The following is a 16879-nucleotide window of genomic DNA, read 5'->3' as shown; positions in this document are numbered from 1 at the left end:
TAATTTAATTCAATGTTTTATTAGGTATCATAATAAGATCATGCAACAGTAAGTGTTTGACAATGGCTTGCCTGCAGGGGCATTTCAATACTCTTCTCCCTCCTCCTCTCCCTCACCCTCAATGGAGTCAACCCCTACCTCTTCATAATCCTTCTCCAGGGCTGCCATGTCCTCTCTGGCCTCAGAGAACTCTCCCTCCTCCATACCCTCACCCACATACCAGTGCACAAAGGCACGTTTGGCGTACATCAGGTCAAACTTGTGGTCAAGCCGAGCCCAGGCCTCTGCCACAGCAGTGGTGTTGCTCAGCATGCACACAGCCCTCTGGACTTTGGCCAGGTCTCCACCAGGGACAACAGTGGGAGGCTGGTAGTTGATGCCAACCTTGAAACCAGTTGGGCACCAGTCAACAAACTGAATGGAACGCTTGGTCTTGATGGTGGCAATGGCAGCATTGACATCTTTGGGCACCACGTCACCACGGAATAGAAGGCAGCAAGCCATGTACTTGCCATGACGAGGGTCACATTTCACCATCTGGTTGGCTGGTTCAAAGCAGGCATTGGTGATTTCAGAGACAGAGAGCTGCTCATGGTAAGCCTTCTCTGCAGAAATAACTGGGGCATAGGTGGCCAGAGGGAAATGGATACGGGGGTAGGGCACCAAGTTGGTCTGGAACTCTGTCAGATCAACATTGAGGGCACCATCAAATCGAAGGGAAGCCGTGATGGAGGAAACGATCTGGCTAATGAGCCTGTTGAGGTTGGTGTAAGTAGGACGCTCAATGTCGAGGTTCCTACGGCAGATGTCATAGATAGCCTCATTATCCACCATGAAGGCACAGTCAGAGTGCTCTAGGGTGGTATGGGTGGTCAAGATAGAGTTGTAGGGCTCCACCACAGCTGTGGACACCTGGGGAGCTGGGTAGATGGAGAACTCCAGCTTGGACTTTTTGCCGTAGTCAACAGACAGGCGCTCCATCAGCAGGGAGGTGAAACCAGAGCCGGAGCCACCTCCAAAGCTGTGGAAAACCAGGAAGCCCTGAAGGCCTGTGCACTGGTCAGCCTGAGGAGAAAGAGGAACACATCAATAAATGGGCAGAAAAAGATGTCCACATTATGATCAGCTAGTTGATAAAATATTTAATTCATTCATTCATCAAACCAACCAGTTTGCGGATCCTGTCCAGCACCAGGTCGATGATCTCTTTGCCAATAGTGTAGTGTCCACGAGCGTAGTTGTTGGCAGCGTCTTCTTTGCCAGTGATGAGCTGTTCAGGATGGAATAACTGGCGATAGGTCCCAGTGCGCACCTCATCTGAGGAGAGAAAATGAGCAGCTCATTAAGGAGCTCAATAGCAAAAAAGCAAAGGAAAACCTCTTTTACATACCCTTGTTTCAATTAAAAGAGAAACAAAGCTTACCAATAACTGTAGGTTCCAGGTCCACAAACACAGCCCTGGGGACATGCTTTCCAGCCCCAGTCTCACTGAAAAAGGTATTGAAGGAATCATCTCCTCCGCCGATGGTTTTGTCACTGGGCATCTGTCCGTCTGGCTGGATCCCATGCTCCAGGCAGTAGAGCTCCCAGCAGGCATTGCCAATCTGGACTCCAGCCTGACCCACATGGACGGAGATGCACTCACGCTGGAAAATAAATGGAAAAACATGTAGTGTAACAGAATTACAATACATTTGACAAAAATGTACAATTGGCAAAAACACCACCTAGTGGAAGAATGGTTAGGCTACATGTAAACTAGAAAACAGTTACAATGGAGACAAATCAACTGATGTGCAGAGGAATCTTGCCATTTACACCTATGACTATTACTAAGCTGACAAGGAGGTCATATTACATCACTAAGGAATTAAAAGGAAGCTGGAGTGGAATAGGTTTATTTTCAGGGTTAAACTAGACATATTAACATTGACATATGTTACAGTCTACAACTGTAGATACATGTTACAGTAGAGACATATATTCCGCTTCTGTCCCCACCTAGTCTGCCCTCTCCCACCTAGCAACACAATGGATGACTTCCCATTTTATTCCAATTTTATATCCATTACCTGGATAGATAAATAAATGCTGCTGTATTTGATGAATACTGTACAATTCAACTGTGTTCAATAGCTACCAAAAAGTATGCATTCTAAATGTAGTGCTTTGTTCTTTCATTCCATCCCCATTCAATTAGCCTACCACTTTATGTTAATAGCCTTGTGATAAACCGAAATAGCATGCAATACCTATCCCAAACGCGTTGATTCAGTCCAACTCAATTCGTCATTTAAAAATGGGTTAGCAACACCAAGATGTTGCAAATTCGCCCCTATTTCGAATTCATTGACCGATACAATAAAAATCGACCTATTTTAGCCACTATACCGTCGTGTAGTGATTGTCTCATCATTTGAGAAATTCTCAACAGAAAACATCAAACACGTAATTATTTCAGGCTTATTATTGCTGAAAAACTACATGACTTACCATTTTTTCTGAGGAGGATCGAACAATAAGGGAAAATACAAAGAAATAGCCTACGCAGAGAGATCTCTATTTGTGTCTGAATTAATGGGTGTACTGTATGCTCTGCCCGTCAGCTCCGACGCAACAACTGCTGATGAAGAGGGGCGGCGCTCCCAGATTTATGCACAGCCAGTGCACACTATGTAATGTGCCTGTATGAGGCTGACATTTACGTTTTTAAAACGAAGCTTTTTGTTTGTTTGATATTTTTCTCATTGTGCTTTGCGATTGAACAAAAATAAATAAATGTTATGTAGGGAGAAAACATATTTTCTCCAATTGAGGGAATGAACGGGAAGGTAGTGGATTTACCGTAAAGGATGTCCTCTGTCACCTCGTTTAAAGGGATAGTTCACCCCAATTAAAAATGCATCTTATCACGGATACCATTGAAAGTGAGCAATCCAATGTTTAGATGTAGGGACAGCTTTATCATTATAATTGATGACAAATCAATGGGAGTGACCGTGGAAGCCATGTCACGTTCACGGTCAAAAAAACTGGCAATATCACCATACCTAAAACAAATACCCACATTTTTAAGTATGGTTATATATAGATTTGCATCCAAAGTCATTTTGTGGAACAGTACCGGATAAATCATGTAGAATGGCAGAATTAGGAGCCAATCCTTCTCACTATCCTCCTCCTATCTCTCCTTCCTCTTTGTCCTAGACTCTCTGCAATGATGATGTCATCCATCTGGGCTGATCACGTGATCACAGTGTCTTGCTGCTAAATGCACTGTGCTGGCCTTAGTGTATGTATGTTAAGGAAGTAATCCGTTTTTCTTTCAACCCATCTATCAAATTCAATACCCACGATGACCAAACATGTATTGACTTTTAGGGCTCAGGTCTCTGCAAGTGCATTTTGGTAATCCAAGCTTTCTGATAAAGCCAGAGCCTACATCATGATACTCATGTTCCCCAGAAGGATTATACACAACATCCGATGCTTGAAAATCCTGCATTTTGTCAGACTATCCTGAATACTGGAACTTGTCTGGCAGCTATTTAAATTAAAGTTTCCATCAGTTTGTACTACAAAGTCATGTACTACAAAGTAATGTACTACAAAGTGAATTGTCACCTCGATAGTCTCTCCAAAATCCACTCAAAAGCATCTGTGACACAAACTACACTAGTTGTATATATCTGTGAATGTATTGTAATGTTTTAAAATTGTATAAACTGACTTAATTTTGCTGGACCCCAGGAAGAGTAGCTGCTGCTACTGCAGCAGCTAATGGGGATCCATAATAAATACAAATAGCTATTTAGAGCTTAAATTTGAAATTTTGTAAATATAGCCTACCCAGTGAGCAAAAATGGTTGAAATTACATATTTTCAATCAGTTTTGCTCACTGGGTGGCTTACCAACCAACAAAGATGTAAAGTGTGGGGTAATACAGTAAGTGTAAGTGTGATTTAGGCAGAACAAGACGTGTGGCCCCATGAAAACTGTTCCAGTAGAAGGTCCTCATTCCCCAACAGCTGAGGGACAAGGAGGAGCCTGACATTAAACAGTTGCAAGCGAGAAGAGGGTGGAGTGTTTGAGATGGGAGTGGTCCTCCATGGAATGTGCACACTTTTCCTTTAAAGGTCCATTGTAGAAATTTGTAGTATCTCAATATAAAATAATTTCTGGGTAACACTTAAGTACGTACCTTACTGTGATTTTTTTTCGATTTAAATGATCAAAAATTAACAAAAACAGCTTATTTATTTATCAAGCAAGAATTTAGCTCGGACTACCTGGGAGGGGTCTGAGCAGGGCCTCCCTGCAGGAAAAACTGAAAACTAGCTGTTATTGGCAGAGACGTTTGTAACTCTCTTTCTTATTGGTCTATTAACTAATTTACCGCCTGGTGACGTCATCAGGCAGGCCAAAACTCCATTCCACCTAAACAGGCTGACATTTCAGGCAGTCTTATCAAACAACTCTTACACTAAAAGTGGGGGCTGGCCCTTGTGGCTCAGTTGGTATGGCGTTTGCAATGTCAGGGTTGTGGGTTCGTTTCCCACAGGGGACCAGTACAGGGGGAAAAGTATGAAAATGTATACACTTTAAGTCCAGAGCTTCTGGTAAATGACTGATATGTAAAAAATGTCCAGAAGTTGGAGAATTTAGCATTATGCTTAATTCTAAGTAAAAAATAGGTATATTTGTCTCTGCATATCTAAACATACCTCTTGAGCGGTCTATATCCTCCTGACAGGTGTTTCTTTTTTAAAAATAAATACTGTATGCTCTTCTGCATATATGCTAAAATCTGGGTAACAGATTGAAGGATTGCGAGTCTTATTCAGTACATTTAGTTATTACTTGATTTTCTAAAGTCTACCAACCTTGCCAGCAAGGCTTGCCAGCTAAGATAGTTAGACTCACTAGGCACAGATTGACATCTGTGCCTATTGATTCAATCAGTGTGTGTCCAGCAGGTAGCTACTATAACTTGATAGCCTGAAATGGCTTCTTGGTAGCTAGTTTTTAAGAGGTTGGGAGATTGTGAACCTATCTGGGCTAGCTAAAGCCAACTTCAAATTAAATCAAGCTTTATTTATACAGCACATTTCAGACATTGAATGCAACACAATGTACTACAGTAAAAAAACAAGTAGAACTAATAGAAGAATTGTTAAATCAATTGTAAAACTCACAGGCAGCCACTGCAGAGACCTTAACACCTCTGTAATGTGTGCTCTCTGTCTGGTCTTGGTCAGTACCCGTGCATTCTGTATGTTTTGCAGTTGACCAATGGCTTTCTTGGGTAGACCAGACAGGAGAGCATTACAGTAGACAAGCCTGCTTGTAATAAAAACATGTATCAGAGAGACTCGTCCATTACCACCTGAGAAACACTTTGGCAATGCTCCTCAGGTGGTAAAAAGCTATTATGGTAAAATTACTAATGTGTGATTTGAAATTGAGTTCAGAATCTGAAATAACACCTAGGTTTTTACCTGGTATTTTATCTTTATTGCCTGTGAATTCAAATGTGCAGCTAAATCCTCTCTCTGTGCTTTGGCTCCAACAATAAGTACCTTGGTCTTGTCTTGATTTAGCTGGAGGACGTTGTGAGTCATTCAAGTATTTAAATCACTAATAAAGTCTAATAATTTATCCATGGAACTATAATACTCTGGTGACAAAGAAACACAAAATTGTGTATTGTCTGTACAGCAGTGAAAATCAATGCTGTGCTTTCTGATAACGTTGCCAAGGAGTAACATACAGTGGGGATAAAAAGTATTTGATACACTGCCGATTTTGCAGGTTTTCCAACTTACAAAGCATATAGAGGTCTGTAATTTTTTATCATAGGTACACTTCAACTGTGACAGATGGAATCTAAAACAAAAATCCAGAAAATCACATTGTAAGATTTTTAAGTAATTAATTTGTAGTTGGCACTTTAAAAAAAAACATTTAGCTGTTTGAAAACCAAATTCTCCAGAATTTTGCTTAAGAATGGATGGTTGGAGATTGGCTCCGAAAATTGCTAAGAGCTGAAGAATCTAGAATCTAGATTACTTTTCTTCATCAGAAAATTGCCAGGTGGCTAGTAGTATTACAGTATTATAATTATTACTAAACAGTACAAATTTGAGTGGGCACGTGCCCCTGTGCCCCTTATGAGCATGACGCCTCTGGGCCTACTGATAATCTCTATGAACAAGTTGAAGCTTCTGTATTGAATGAAAGAGAATGATTACAAGCCACTTTTGAAAAATAAGCATATTGTTGACTGAAAATGTTTATTTGCTTACTGATTGTTGTCATTCCACTGCAGGGATACTTCGGGATTTTGCCAATGAAGCACTTTATCTACTTATCCAGAGTCAGATGAACTCGTGGATGAATGTTGTATGAATGTTGTCTCTATGCCCAGTGTGAAGGAAGTAAGAGGCAGTTTCGCAAGCCAGTGCTAACTAGCGTTAGTTAGCGCAATGACTGGAAGTCCATGGGTATCTGCCAGCATGCTTGTTTTTCACTACATTTTGTTATATTCCAGCACATACTACATAGAGAAAACCGTATTGTCCCTGTTTCATTGAACGCAGGATGAGCGAAAATAAAAACATGGAATGGGGTAGGGACTGTCTGGGAGGAAAGCCTCAGTCACACCCCCCACTGCTGAAGCTCTGTCCTCCTCCCCATTAGTGCTGTTATTCAAGCTTGGTCATGTGACTAAGAGATAAATACGCTTTATGTGGATACTAGGCCTGTATCCAAGCAACGTATTCATTACCTAGCAACGGATGGAGCCAGGGAGGTTGAGTGTCTGTTTCTCCCTGTCTTAGATGAAGAATTGAGTCATTTGACCTCTATTGCAGACAGTAGTTCTATGACAAGCAAGAACTCACGTTAAATTGGTCCAGTCTGGAACATATTGTAATGAAACGGGCTGGGAGCAGGTCTCGAACCCTCCACCTTCTAGCCCGAGGTCCGGCGCGCTATCGACTATGCCGCAAAAGCATACTCGTGGGCAGGTTCGTTTTCCGCGCTTGTAAACCCAGGGTCGTCACACTACTCCCTTCTTTCAAAGAGCGCGTCCTCGCGCTAGCTTGCGACTCTACGTCTTACAGGAACGCGCTCACCGGCCAAGCACACGCACTGTACATCGACTCCCTTGCAGTCATATTGTAAGCCCTATCGAGGAGCCGAACAAAAATGAATATGGTAAGATTGTTTTTATTGTATTTACATTTAATTACTGAATAATTTTAAATTGTATATTTGAAAAATGTGACATTTATATCAAACTCTTTAATAAGAACCTGATTTAGAACCGTTTATGCCTAAACAGCTATTATTGTTATTATATATATATATTTGTTAAGTGTTTCATTTGATTCTATAGGACATTTTAATTATAGCATTAGTATTAAATAGATATCCAAGGCAGACTTCTGTTCTGCTCAAATTATGTCTGCGCCTAATATAACATGAAATACCAGATTCGAGCGCATGTTAGAATAATGGCGTAATGTCCCAGACAAAACCGGGGTTAGGAAGGTTGTGATGTGAACGGAATTCCGTAGAATGTGCCAACCACTAGGGGTGCCAACAATAAAATGAAATAGGCTAGAACAATTTAATGCATCTCTACGGTGCCAACCGGTTCCGTTTTGTCCGGTGTTTATGTAAATAAAATAGCACGGTCTTCGATATGTTCACTGCTTCCTTTCTCATCCCCGACTGCAGTGGGATAATTTAGCTTAATAGATCGAAATGGAGGATGCACAGTGTTCTTATTTCATCGAATGCCTTACGCCCAAAGACACATTATCCTTGTTTGCTGAAATGCACTGTCAGCATGCATCATAGTCATCAAAAATGTATGTTAACGGTGATGGAGGATCAGAATACCCCCCAGGAGAGAAATTATTCTGGATAATGTAGCATATTATTATAGAGCTATTGTTATTATTTGAGAGATTCTGATACTGTGAAGGCTGTTAGAACGTAACTACCATATAAAGTCTACACTGATACATGAATGCCTAGCACAGAGCAATTCCTAAGGCGTTGCCTTTCTTTCAAAACAAACCTACACGAAAACATACTTAACTCTCTTACAACTTCTTTTGAGAACATTACACCTCTGCATAATTTATTTTCAAGATGTTCTGAATGTATAGAAAAGTTGTCCAGACTAAACAGGCCTATGTTTTCTCCACAGCTTGAGTGTATCTCTGTCCATGTGGGTCAGGCTGGAGTCCAGATTGGCAATGCCTGCTGGGAGCTCTACTGCCTGGAGCATGGGATCCAGCCAGACGGATAGATGCCCAGTGACAAAACCATCGGTGGAGGAGACGACTCCTTCAGTACCTTCTTCAGTGAGACTGGGGCTGGAAAGCATGTCCCCAGGGCTGTGTTTGTGGACCTGGAGCCCACAGTCATCGGAAAGATTTCTGTTTCTTATTGAATAGGAATTGAGTCAAAGCGGTGTGGTAGAAAGTATTTATTGCTTTCTTGCCATTTATCCCCTTATTATCTGCTGCTCTCCTCAGATGAAAAAGGTTCCATGTAGAACCCTCGTCCCCGTAGAATAACTCTTTTAGAACACCCCTTTCTCTGAGTGTTCTGCTTCTCACAAGCTGCTGTTTTTCTCTCCTCAGATGAGGTGCGCACTGTAGACCTACCGCTAGTTATTCCATCCTGAACAGCTCATCACTGGCAAAGAGGATGCTGCCAACAACTACGCTCGTGGACACTACACTATTGGCAAAGAGATCATCGACCTGGTGCTGGACAGGATCCGCAAACTGGTGAGTTTAATGAACAAGTGAATTACAGCATTTTTTTAATTAACAAAATTAATATATTATGTATTGTGTTATCCTTTTTTTTATGGGTTTCTCTTTCTCCTCAGGCTGACCAGTGCACAGGTCTTCAGGGCTTCCTGGTTTTCCACAGCTTCGGAGGTGGGACCGGCTCTGGTTTCACCTCCCTGCTGATGGAGCACCTGTCTGTTGACTACGGCAAGAAGTCTAAGCTGGAGTTCTCCATCTACCCAGCTCCCCAGGTGTCCACAGCTGTGGTGGAGACCTACAACTCTATCTTGACCACCCATACCACCCTAGAGCACTCTGACTGTGCCTTCATGGTGGATAATGAGGCTATCTATGACATCTGCCGTAGGAACCTCGACATTGAGCGTCCTACTTACACCAACCTCAACAGGCTCATTAGCCAGATCGTTTCCTCCATCACGGCTTCCCTTCGATTTGATGGTGCCCTCAATGTTGATCTGACAGAGTTCCAGACCAACTTGGTGCCCTACCCCCGTATCCATTTCCCTCTGGCCACCTATGCCCCAGTTATTTCTGCAGAGAAGGCTTACCATGAGCAGCTATCTGTGGCAGAAATCACCAATTCCTGCTTTGAGCCGGCCAATCAGATGGTGAAATGTGACCCTCGCCACGGCAAGTACATGGCTTGCTGCCTTCCATTCCGTGGTGACGTGGTGCCCAAAGATGTCAATGCGGCTATTGCAACAATCAAAACCAAACTTTCCATTCAGTTTGTCGACTGGTGCCCAACTGGTTTCAATGTTGGCATCAACTATCAGCCTCCCACTGTGGTCCCTGGTGGAGACCTGGCCAAAGTCCAGAGGGCTGTGTGCATGCTGAGCAACACCACTGCTGTGGCAGAGGCCTGGGCTCGGCTTGAACACAAGTTTGATCTGATGTACGCCAAACGTGCCTTTGTGCACTGGTATGTGGGTGAGGGTATGGAGGAGGGAGAGTTCTCTGAGGCCAGAGAGGACATGGCAGCCCTGGAGAAGGATTATGAAGAGGTAGGGGTTGACTCTGGAGAGAGTGATGGACAGGAGGATGGAGAGGAACACTGAGTGTTCATGCAAGGATGCCCCTGGCTCCCATATCTTATAAAAGCACAATAAAAAAAGCAATGCATTTATTTTTACGGTTTCATATTTTATTGTTGCTTGTTTAGGTTTAAAACACATAGTGACAGTCACAGGGGGAAAAAATGAGTGTCTCATTGAAGATTCACCAATAAAATGTGTTGAAATTGTTTCCCATGTATATGTTTTGTTGCATACTATTTCATTAATTACTTATCTATGTTTTCCAAACCAATATATTTACCGGAAGTAGAGGAATCTGCATTCAATAGACCTTGGAGGCAGATCGCCTAGCGGTTAAATGAGCATTGGGCCACTAAGTGAAGGATTGCTGGTTTGAATCCTAGAGCTGACTAGGTGAAAAATGTATCATTGTGCCCTTGAGCAAGGCACTTAACCCTAGTTGTTCCTTTAATTAAGCTGCTCTGGATAAGAGCAACTAAAAAATGTACTGCAGTTACAATGTAGTAAAATCTTAATCATTTGTATGAATTCTGAAATTGTAGTACTGCAGTTGAATGGCAAAATCACTGGATACAGCATACTACAGTGAATGGGAATATTTTGGACATATAACTGCAGTTATACAGTGTTACTTCAACTTGCACAAGTAGGCTCTGAAGATGCTTACACTTATATCAGAGAAAAACCCTCATGCAGAGTTTCAACATGCCTATGAGATACTGTGTAGTATTCTACTCTGATAGCCAATTGGGACCAGGCATATCACAAGATCTTCCAATCAGTTTCGACAAAGCCTGTCTGTCCACTGTATCGTGGAACTATAAATGGCCCCACCCACCGAATTTGGTATCACACTGACTTCTTACAACAGACTCCTAAAGGTCTGCCTGTAAGTGTTGAACTAAAAGAAGATTAATTTTCTCCGCACCAAATCTTGAATCTTCTCAGCTTAAACATGGTGAGTATAAAACAAATACTATTATTGTTGCTTTCATTCATTTTGTCTCAGTGTTTGGATGAAGGCTGTTTCTATTTTATTTCTTCAACACACTTTGTCAATTGGACTAAAACAATTTTTAAAGTCATACTCTTACACAGATTTAGTTTTGTAGTCTAACCCAAACCAAAATGATAAACAGTCCCAATTATTTTGATAATTCCAGTCAACTACTCTCACAAAACTTGATGTCAAAATGGATGTCTCTGCTTAGAGGCATATTTGTCAGTGACATCTCTCTCTGCTTTGATGTCTGGATTGTCTGCATTAGAAGTGACCCAGGGAAGAGGACTTATTGTAGAGGTAAATGTAAACTCGGTCATTGACACTCATAATATATTCAAACAATTGCCTCGTTTATGAACTAGGCAAGTCTATCCTATAAAATGTATTTAGAACTCAAATATTTCATGAGATATTTCAGAATTTCTGATGATATCAACGTTCAAACTTCTTTGCTGATATGCTATTACATGTTTTAATGCAATATTAAATACCTTGATTTAACATTGCATATTAAAATAGATTTGGTTAGCATTAAAGGTCTACTAAATACATTTGAAGTAAAATGCATTGTGTTGGTCAGATGGGAATGATTTGTCAAATGAACCACCCACAGTAAACTATGTCGGACATTTGGCTTCAAAAACACTGTCTGTTTGTCTGTTCAACAGCTGATCACTTGTTTCTTCAGTCAGGTGATGCGTCCCCATGTGTTCTGGTTTAAGCCGGTAGCCTATCTTCTACAATGAAAGCATTTTCTGTCATGCCCCCGTGCCCACACCTCTCCTCCCCTACAGAGTTGCTAAGAATAATGTAGAACAAACAATCCGATTGGCATTTTTGAACAAATTAAATATTGTCGTTGCTATACCAGTTTTAGATGAATGTTTTGGTACACTTGTCTATTGTGCCCAAAGATGTACTCAGATATAACAGTTTTCCCACTGGGCACACACTGGTTGAATCAACGTTGTTTCCACATCATTTCAATGTAATTACGTTGAACCAATTTGGGATAGGTGTTGAATTGACATCTGTGCCCAGTAGTTCTTTCAGAAGATTGTACAGTAGAACTTTTGACTATAACTGAACTTATGTGTATAGTTCATATTTGATCGATTTTCAAATGAAAAGTAGTTATTGGTTTGAGAAAGTCGTAAACAACTCTCTTTCCACAGCGTGAGTGCATCTCCGTCCACGTGGGTCAGGCTGGAGTCCAGATTGGAAATGCCTGCTGGGAGCTCTACTGCCTGGAGCATGGGATCCAGCCAGACGGACAGATGCCCAGTGACAAAACCATCGGTGGAGGAGATGACTCCTTCAACACCTTCTTCAGTGAGACTGGGGCTGGAAAGCATGTCCCCAGGGCTGTGTTTGTGGACCTGGAGCCCACAGTTATTGGTAAGCTTTATGTTTCCTACATTGAGTCAAAGGTGTTTGTTAGATATGATTTTTTGCTTTTGTGGTATTGAGCTCCTCCATGAGCTGCTCATTTTCTCTCCTCAGATGAGGTGCGCACTGGGACCTATCGCCAGTTATTCCATCCTGAACAGCTCATCACTGGCAAAGAGGATGCTGCCAACAACTACGCTCGTGGACACTACACTATTGGCAAAGAGATCATCGACCTGGTGCTGGACAGGATCCGCAAACTGGTTGGTTTGATGAATGAAAATATCAGTAAAATATGTTATCAAATACATGTCCTTCCATTGATTTGTTTCTCTTTCTCCTCAGGCTGACCAGTGCACAGGCCTTCAAGGCTTCCTGGTTTTCCACAGCTTTGGAGGTGGGACCGGCTCTGGTTTCACTTCCCTGCTGATGGAGCGCCTGTCTGTTGACTACGGCAAGAAGTCCAAGCTGGAGTTCTCCATCTACCCAGCTCCCCAGGTGTCCACAGCTGTGGTGGAGCCCTACAACTCCATCCTGACCACCCACACCACCCTAGAGCACTCTGACTGTGCCTTCATGGTGGATAATGAGGCTATCTATGACATCTGCCGTAGGAACCTCGACATTGAGCGTCCTACTTACACCAACCTCAACAGGCTCATTAGCCAGATCGTTTCCTCCATCACGGCTTCCCTTCGATTTGATGGTGCCCTCAATGTTGATCTGACAGAGTTCCAGACCAACTTGGTGCCCTACCCCCGTATCCATTTCCCTCTGGCCACCTATGCCCCAGTTATTTCTGCAGAGAAGGCTTACCATGAGCAGTTAACTGTCTCTGAGATCACCAATGCCTGCTTTGAACCAGCCAACCAGATGGTGAAATGTGACCCTCGTCACGGCAAGTACATGTCATGCTGCCTTCTATACCGTGGTGACGTGGTGCCCAAAGATGTCAATGCTGCCATTGCCACCATCAAGACCAAGCGTTCCATTCAGTTTGTTGACTGGTGTCCAACTGGTTTCAAGATTGGCATCAACTATCAGCCTCCCACTGTAGTCCCTGGTGGAGACCTGGCCAAAGTCCAGAGGGCTGTGTGCATGCTGAGCAACACCACTGCTGTGGCAGAGGCCTGGGCTCGGCTTGACCACAAGTTTGACCTGATGTACGCCAAACGTGCCTTTGTGCACTGGTATGTGGGTGAGGGTATGGAGGAGGGAGAGTTTGCTGAGGCCAGAGAGGACATGGCAGCCCTGGAGAAGGATTATGAAGAGGTGGGACGTGACAGCGGTGAAGGAGATGAGGACGGGGAAGAGTATTAGAAATGGCTGTCTTTCTTCCTCTGTCTTTCAAACTCTTTATCACCCTCTTCTTTCATTTCTCTTTTCCATATATCCACCTTTATCTTTTCATTCTCCCTTTTCATAGATCCACATTTTCTATTATTTCCATCCACTACACTCCTAACCTCAGTCAAAAAGCACTTTAATTTTGACAAGAAATGTACATTGTATGGAAAACTACATGTTTACTTGTTGTAATTTTCAGGTTCCCCTTTAGAGGTGTTCATACCATTAGTTTATAATCCTCTCCCTTATGTGTATTCTTATATAGGTGGCTTAGATACATTCATTGGTTTCTAGGAACACTGTTAACAGTCACAGAATTTCAAATAATGTTTATCAGTGGAGGCTGCTGAGGGGAGGACAGCTCATAATAATGGATGGAATGGTGTCAACCACATGGAAACCACGTGCTTGATACCATTCCTTTGACTCCATTCCAGACATTATTATGAGCTTTCCTCCCTCAGCGCTGCTGTCTATTATGGATTCATAATAATCTAGAAATGATTTGTTTTAACTACTAACTTAAAGAATTTAAAGTTTAAATAATTTCAGTATTGAACTTTGTCATGAGACCTTTTCTTTAAAAGAGTGGTGCTTGTGTTTGTTAGTTTGCTTTGCTACCGAACCACTTTCATGTCTAGAGGGCAGTGTTGTGCAATAAATACATGTCCATTTCCTTCTGTGAACATGAATGGGCAACAATTCCCAATACATACCCCAGCAGATCAATACTTTCCTGAACGCTACAAAATATCATGAAGGTAGTATTAAAACAACACACTCAGAAAATCACAGCCATAACTGCATAGAGGGTAGACCTAGACTCTGCATTTTCTCACCCTCAGGATGCAAACAAATAAAACATGCAGAATATTACATTCTATGTTAGCTACATTAATTGTGAATTGGAGATGTGAACTGTGAAATGTACTCTCCAATTTACCAATGTGAAAGCCAGCTAGGCCTGAGAAGAGCCCAGTCCCAGTTCACAGCCCTGATCTAAAATAGGTCCTGGTATTCATACCCTGCCCTGTCATGGGGAGATCTGTCAAGCTGTGGGACAGGACAGGTGGGGTTTAAAAATACTGTTCCCAATGTGTCTAGATTGGACCTAAACAGGACGACTGCAGATGCAAAACATGCTGTAGGCTCGTTTACAATTATATTGTTGTTACCTGCCTAGCAACCTCTTCAAGAGGTTTGAACCTTGTGGCATAACAGTTAAGGTGTTGGCTTGACAGTTGCTTGGACCTGTGTCCAGGTCCCGGTCAAAGCTATCCCCCGATTTTGATAAAATAGACATATATGAGCAAGGGGCTTCATGTGGGTCTGATGTCATGAGACCAGAAGGATGAAAACAATATATACTGTAGATCATTAGTCATGTGCAAGTATGTGCTCCGTGAAGAAAATAACATATAGAGTGCAAATGGAAAATATTCAGATCCCTTGTCTTTTTCCACATTTTGTTATGTTACAGCCTTATTCTAAAATGGATTAAGTTCCCCCCCCTCAATCTACATGCAATACCCCATAATGACAATGCAAAAACAGGTTTTTAGATTTCTTTTTACAAATGTATTGAAAATGAAGGTTTTCATAAAGGATCTCTCTGTACTTTGCTGCTTTCATCTTTCCCTCGATCCTGGCTAGTCTCCCAGTCCCTGCAGCTGAAAAACATCCCCACAGCATGATGCTGCAACCACCATGATTCACAGTAGGAATGGTCCCAGGTTTCCTCCAGACGTGATGCTTGGCATTCAGGCCAAATAGTTCAATCTTGGTTTCATCTGACCAGAGAATTTGTTTCTCATGGACTGAGAGTCATTTAGGTGCCTTTTGGCAAACTCCAAGCGGGCTGTCATGTGCCTTTTACTGAGGAGTGGCATCCGTCTGGCCACTCTACCATAAAGACCTGATTGGTGGAATGCTACAGAGATGGTTGTCCTTCTGGAAGGTTCTTCCATCTCTACAGAGTAACTCTGAAGCTCTGTCAGAGTGACCATCAGGTTCTTGGTCACCTCCCTGACCAAGGCCCTTCTCCCCCGATTGCTCAGTTTGGAAGAGGATGAGTCTTGGGGGTTCCACATTTCTTCCATTTAAGAATGATGGATGCCACTGTGTTCTTGGGGACCTTCAATGCTGCAGAAATTTGTTGGTACCCTACCCCAGATCTGTGCCTCGACACAATCCTGTGTCGGAGCTCTACAGACAATTCCGTCGACCTCATAGCTTGGTTTTTGCTCTGACATGCACAATCAACTGTGGGACCTCATATAGACAGGCGTGTACCTTTCCAAATCATGTCCAATCAATTGAATTTACCAAAGGTAGACTCCAATCAAGTTGTAGAAACATCTCAAGGATGATCAATGGAAACAGGATGCACCTGAGCTCAATTTCGAGTCTCATAGCAAAGGGTCTGAATACTTATGTAGATAAGGTATTTCTGCTTTAATTTGCAAACATTTCTGAAAACCTGTTTTGACTTTGTCATTATGGGATATTGTGTGTAGATTGATAAGGAAAACATTTATTTAATCAATTTTAGAATAAGGCTGTAACATAACAAAATGTGGAAAAAGTAATGGAATGCCTACAGAAAATATTCAAGACTTTTTCCACATTTTGTTACAAACTGGGATTAAAATGGACTTGTCTTTTTTTATCTACACAAAATACTCTGTAATATTTGTATTTGATTTCAATTAACAAAAAATAAAACATTAGTATACACTATATATACGAAGACATCCCTTCAAATTAGTGGATTTGGCTATTTCAGCCACACCCGTTGCTGACAGGTGTATAAAATCGTGCACACAGCCATGCAATCTCCATAGACAAACATTGACAGTAGAATGGCCTATACTGAAACGCTCAGTGACTTTCATTGTGGCACTGTCATATGATGTCACCTTTCCAAAAAGTCAGTTGGTCAAATTTCTGCCCTGCTAGAGCTACACTAGTCAACTGTAAGTACTGTTATTGTGAAGTGGAAACGTCTTGGAGCAACAATGGCTGGCGAAGTGGTAGGCCACACAAGCTCACCGAATGGGACCATGAAGCGCTGAAGAGTGTAAAAATTGTCTGTCCTCGGTTGCAACACTCGGTACCGAGTGCCTCTTCCAAACTGCCTCTGGAAGCAACATCAGCACAAGAACTGTTTGTCAGGAGCTTCATGAAATGGGTTTCCATGGCCAAGCAGCCGCACACAAGCCTAAATCACCATGTGCAATGCCAAGCATTGACTGGTGTGGTGTAA

At 42.2% G+C, this 16879-nt stretch overlaps 2 protein-coding genes and 1 pseudogene across 3 annotated transcripts; 2 read left to right on the top strand and 1 right to left on the bottom strand.

Moving 5' to 3' along the window:
• Nucleotides 1-7046, bottom strand: LOC112216327 (tubulin alpha chain). 2 transcript variants are annotated; one of them, XM_042299615.1, is made up of 4 exons: nt 6904-7046; nt 1424-1646; nt 1169-1317; nt 1-1065 (listed from the first exon to the last, which is right to left on the bottom strand). In XM_042299615.1, exons 2-4 carry the CDS (start codon nt 1542-1544, stop codon nt 85-87), a joined length of 1251 nt encoding a protein of 416 aa, XP_042155549.1. In that variant the 5' UTR covers nt 1545-1646; nt 6904-7046; the 3' UTR covers nt 1-84. The 2 variants fall into 2 exon arrangements, with proteins under 2 accessions (XP_042155549.1, XP_042155548.1); XM_042299614.1 differs by lacking the exon at nt 6904-7046 and adding an exon at nt 2494-2640.
• A 1178-nt stretch (nt 7047-8224) lies between these two features.
• On the top strand, nt 8225-10083 carry LOC112216328 (annotated as a pseudogene).
• Nucleotides 10084-10196: 113 nt separating this feature from the next.
• LOC112216326 (tubulin alpha-1C chain) lies at nt 10197-14290 on the top strand. The gene is made up of 4 exons (XM_024376232.2): nt 10197-10833; nt 12054-12276; nt 12382-12530; nt 12613-14290. The coding sequence occupies exons 1-4, from the start codon at nt 10831-10833 to the stop codon at nt 13585-13587; spliced, it is 1350 nt and encodes a 449-aa protein (XP_024232000.1). The 5' UTR covers nt 10197-10830; the 3' UTR covers nt 13588-14290.
• Nucleotides 14291-16879: the final 2589 nt, after the last annotated feature.

Source organism: Oncorhynchus tshawytscha, linkage group LG16 (assembly GCF_018296145.1).
Source record: "Oncorhynchus tshawytscha isolate Ot180627B linkage group LG16, Otsh_v2.0, whole genome shotgun sequence".
In the NCBI taxonomy this organism is placed as follows: Eukaryota; Metazoa; Chordata; class Actinopteri; order Salmoniformes; family Salmonidae; genus Oncorhynchus; species Oncorhynchus tshawytscha.
The sequence above is the reverse complement of the archived record's forward strand: the minus strand, read 5'-3'. Positions and strand labels throughout refer to the sequence as shown.

What these genes read in the sequence shown, in the direction of transcription:
- LOC112216327 (XM_042299614.1), bottom strand. An exon ending in CCTGGAACCTACAGTTATTG is followed by an intron (nt 1,318 to 1,423) that starts GTAAGCTTTGTT and finishes TTCTCTCCTCAG; the next exon opens with ATGAGGTGCGCACTGGGACC. An exon ending in TGGACAGGATCCGCAAACTG is followed by an intron (nt 1,066 to 1,168) that starts GTTGGTTTGATG and finishes CTTTCTCCTCAG; the next exon opens with GCTGACCAGTGCACAGGCCT.
- LOC112216326 (XM_024376232.2), top strand. An exon ending in CCTGGAGCCCACAGTTATTG is followed by an intron (nt 12,277 to 12,381) that starts GTAAGCTTTATG and finishes TTCTCTCCTCAG; the next exon opens with ATGAGGTGCGCACTGGGACC. An exon ending in TGGACAGGATCCGCAAACTG is followed by an intron (nt 12,531 to 12,612) that starts GTTGGTTTGATG and finishes CTTTCTCCTCAG; the next exon opens with GCTGACCAGTGCACAGGCCT.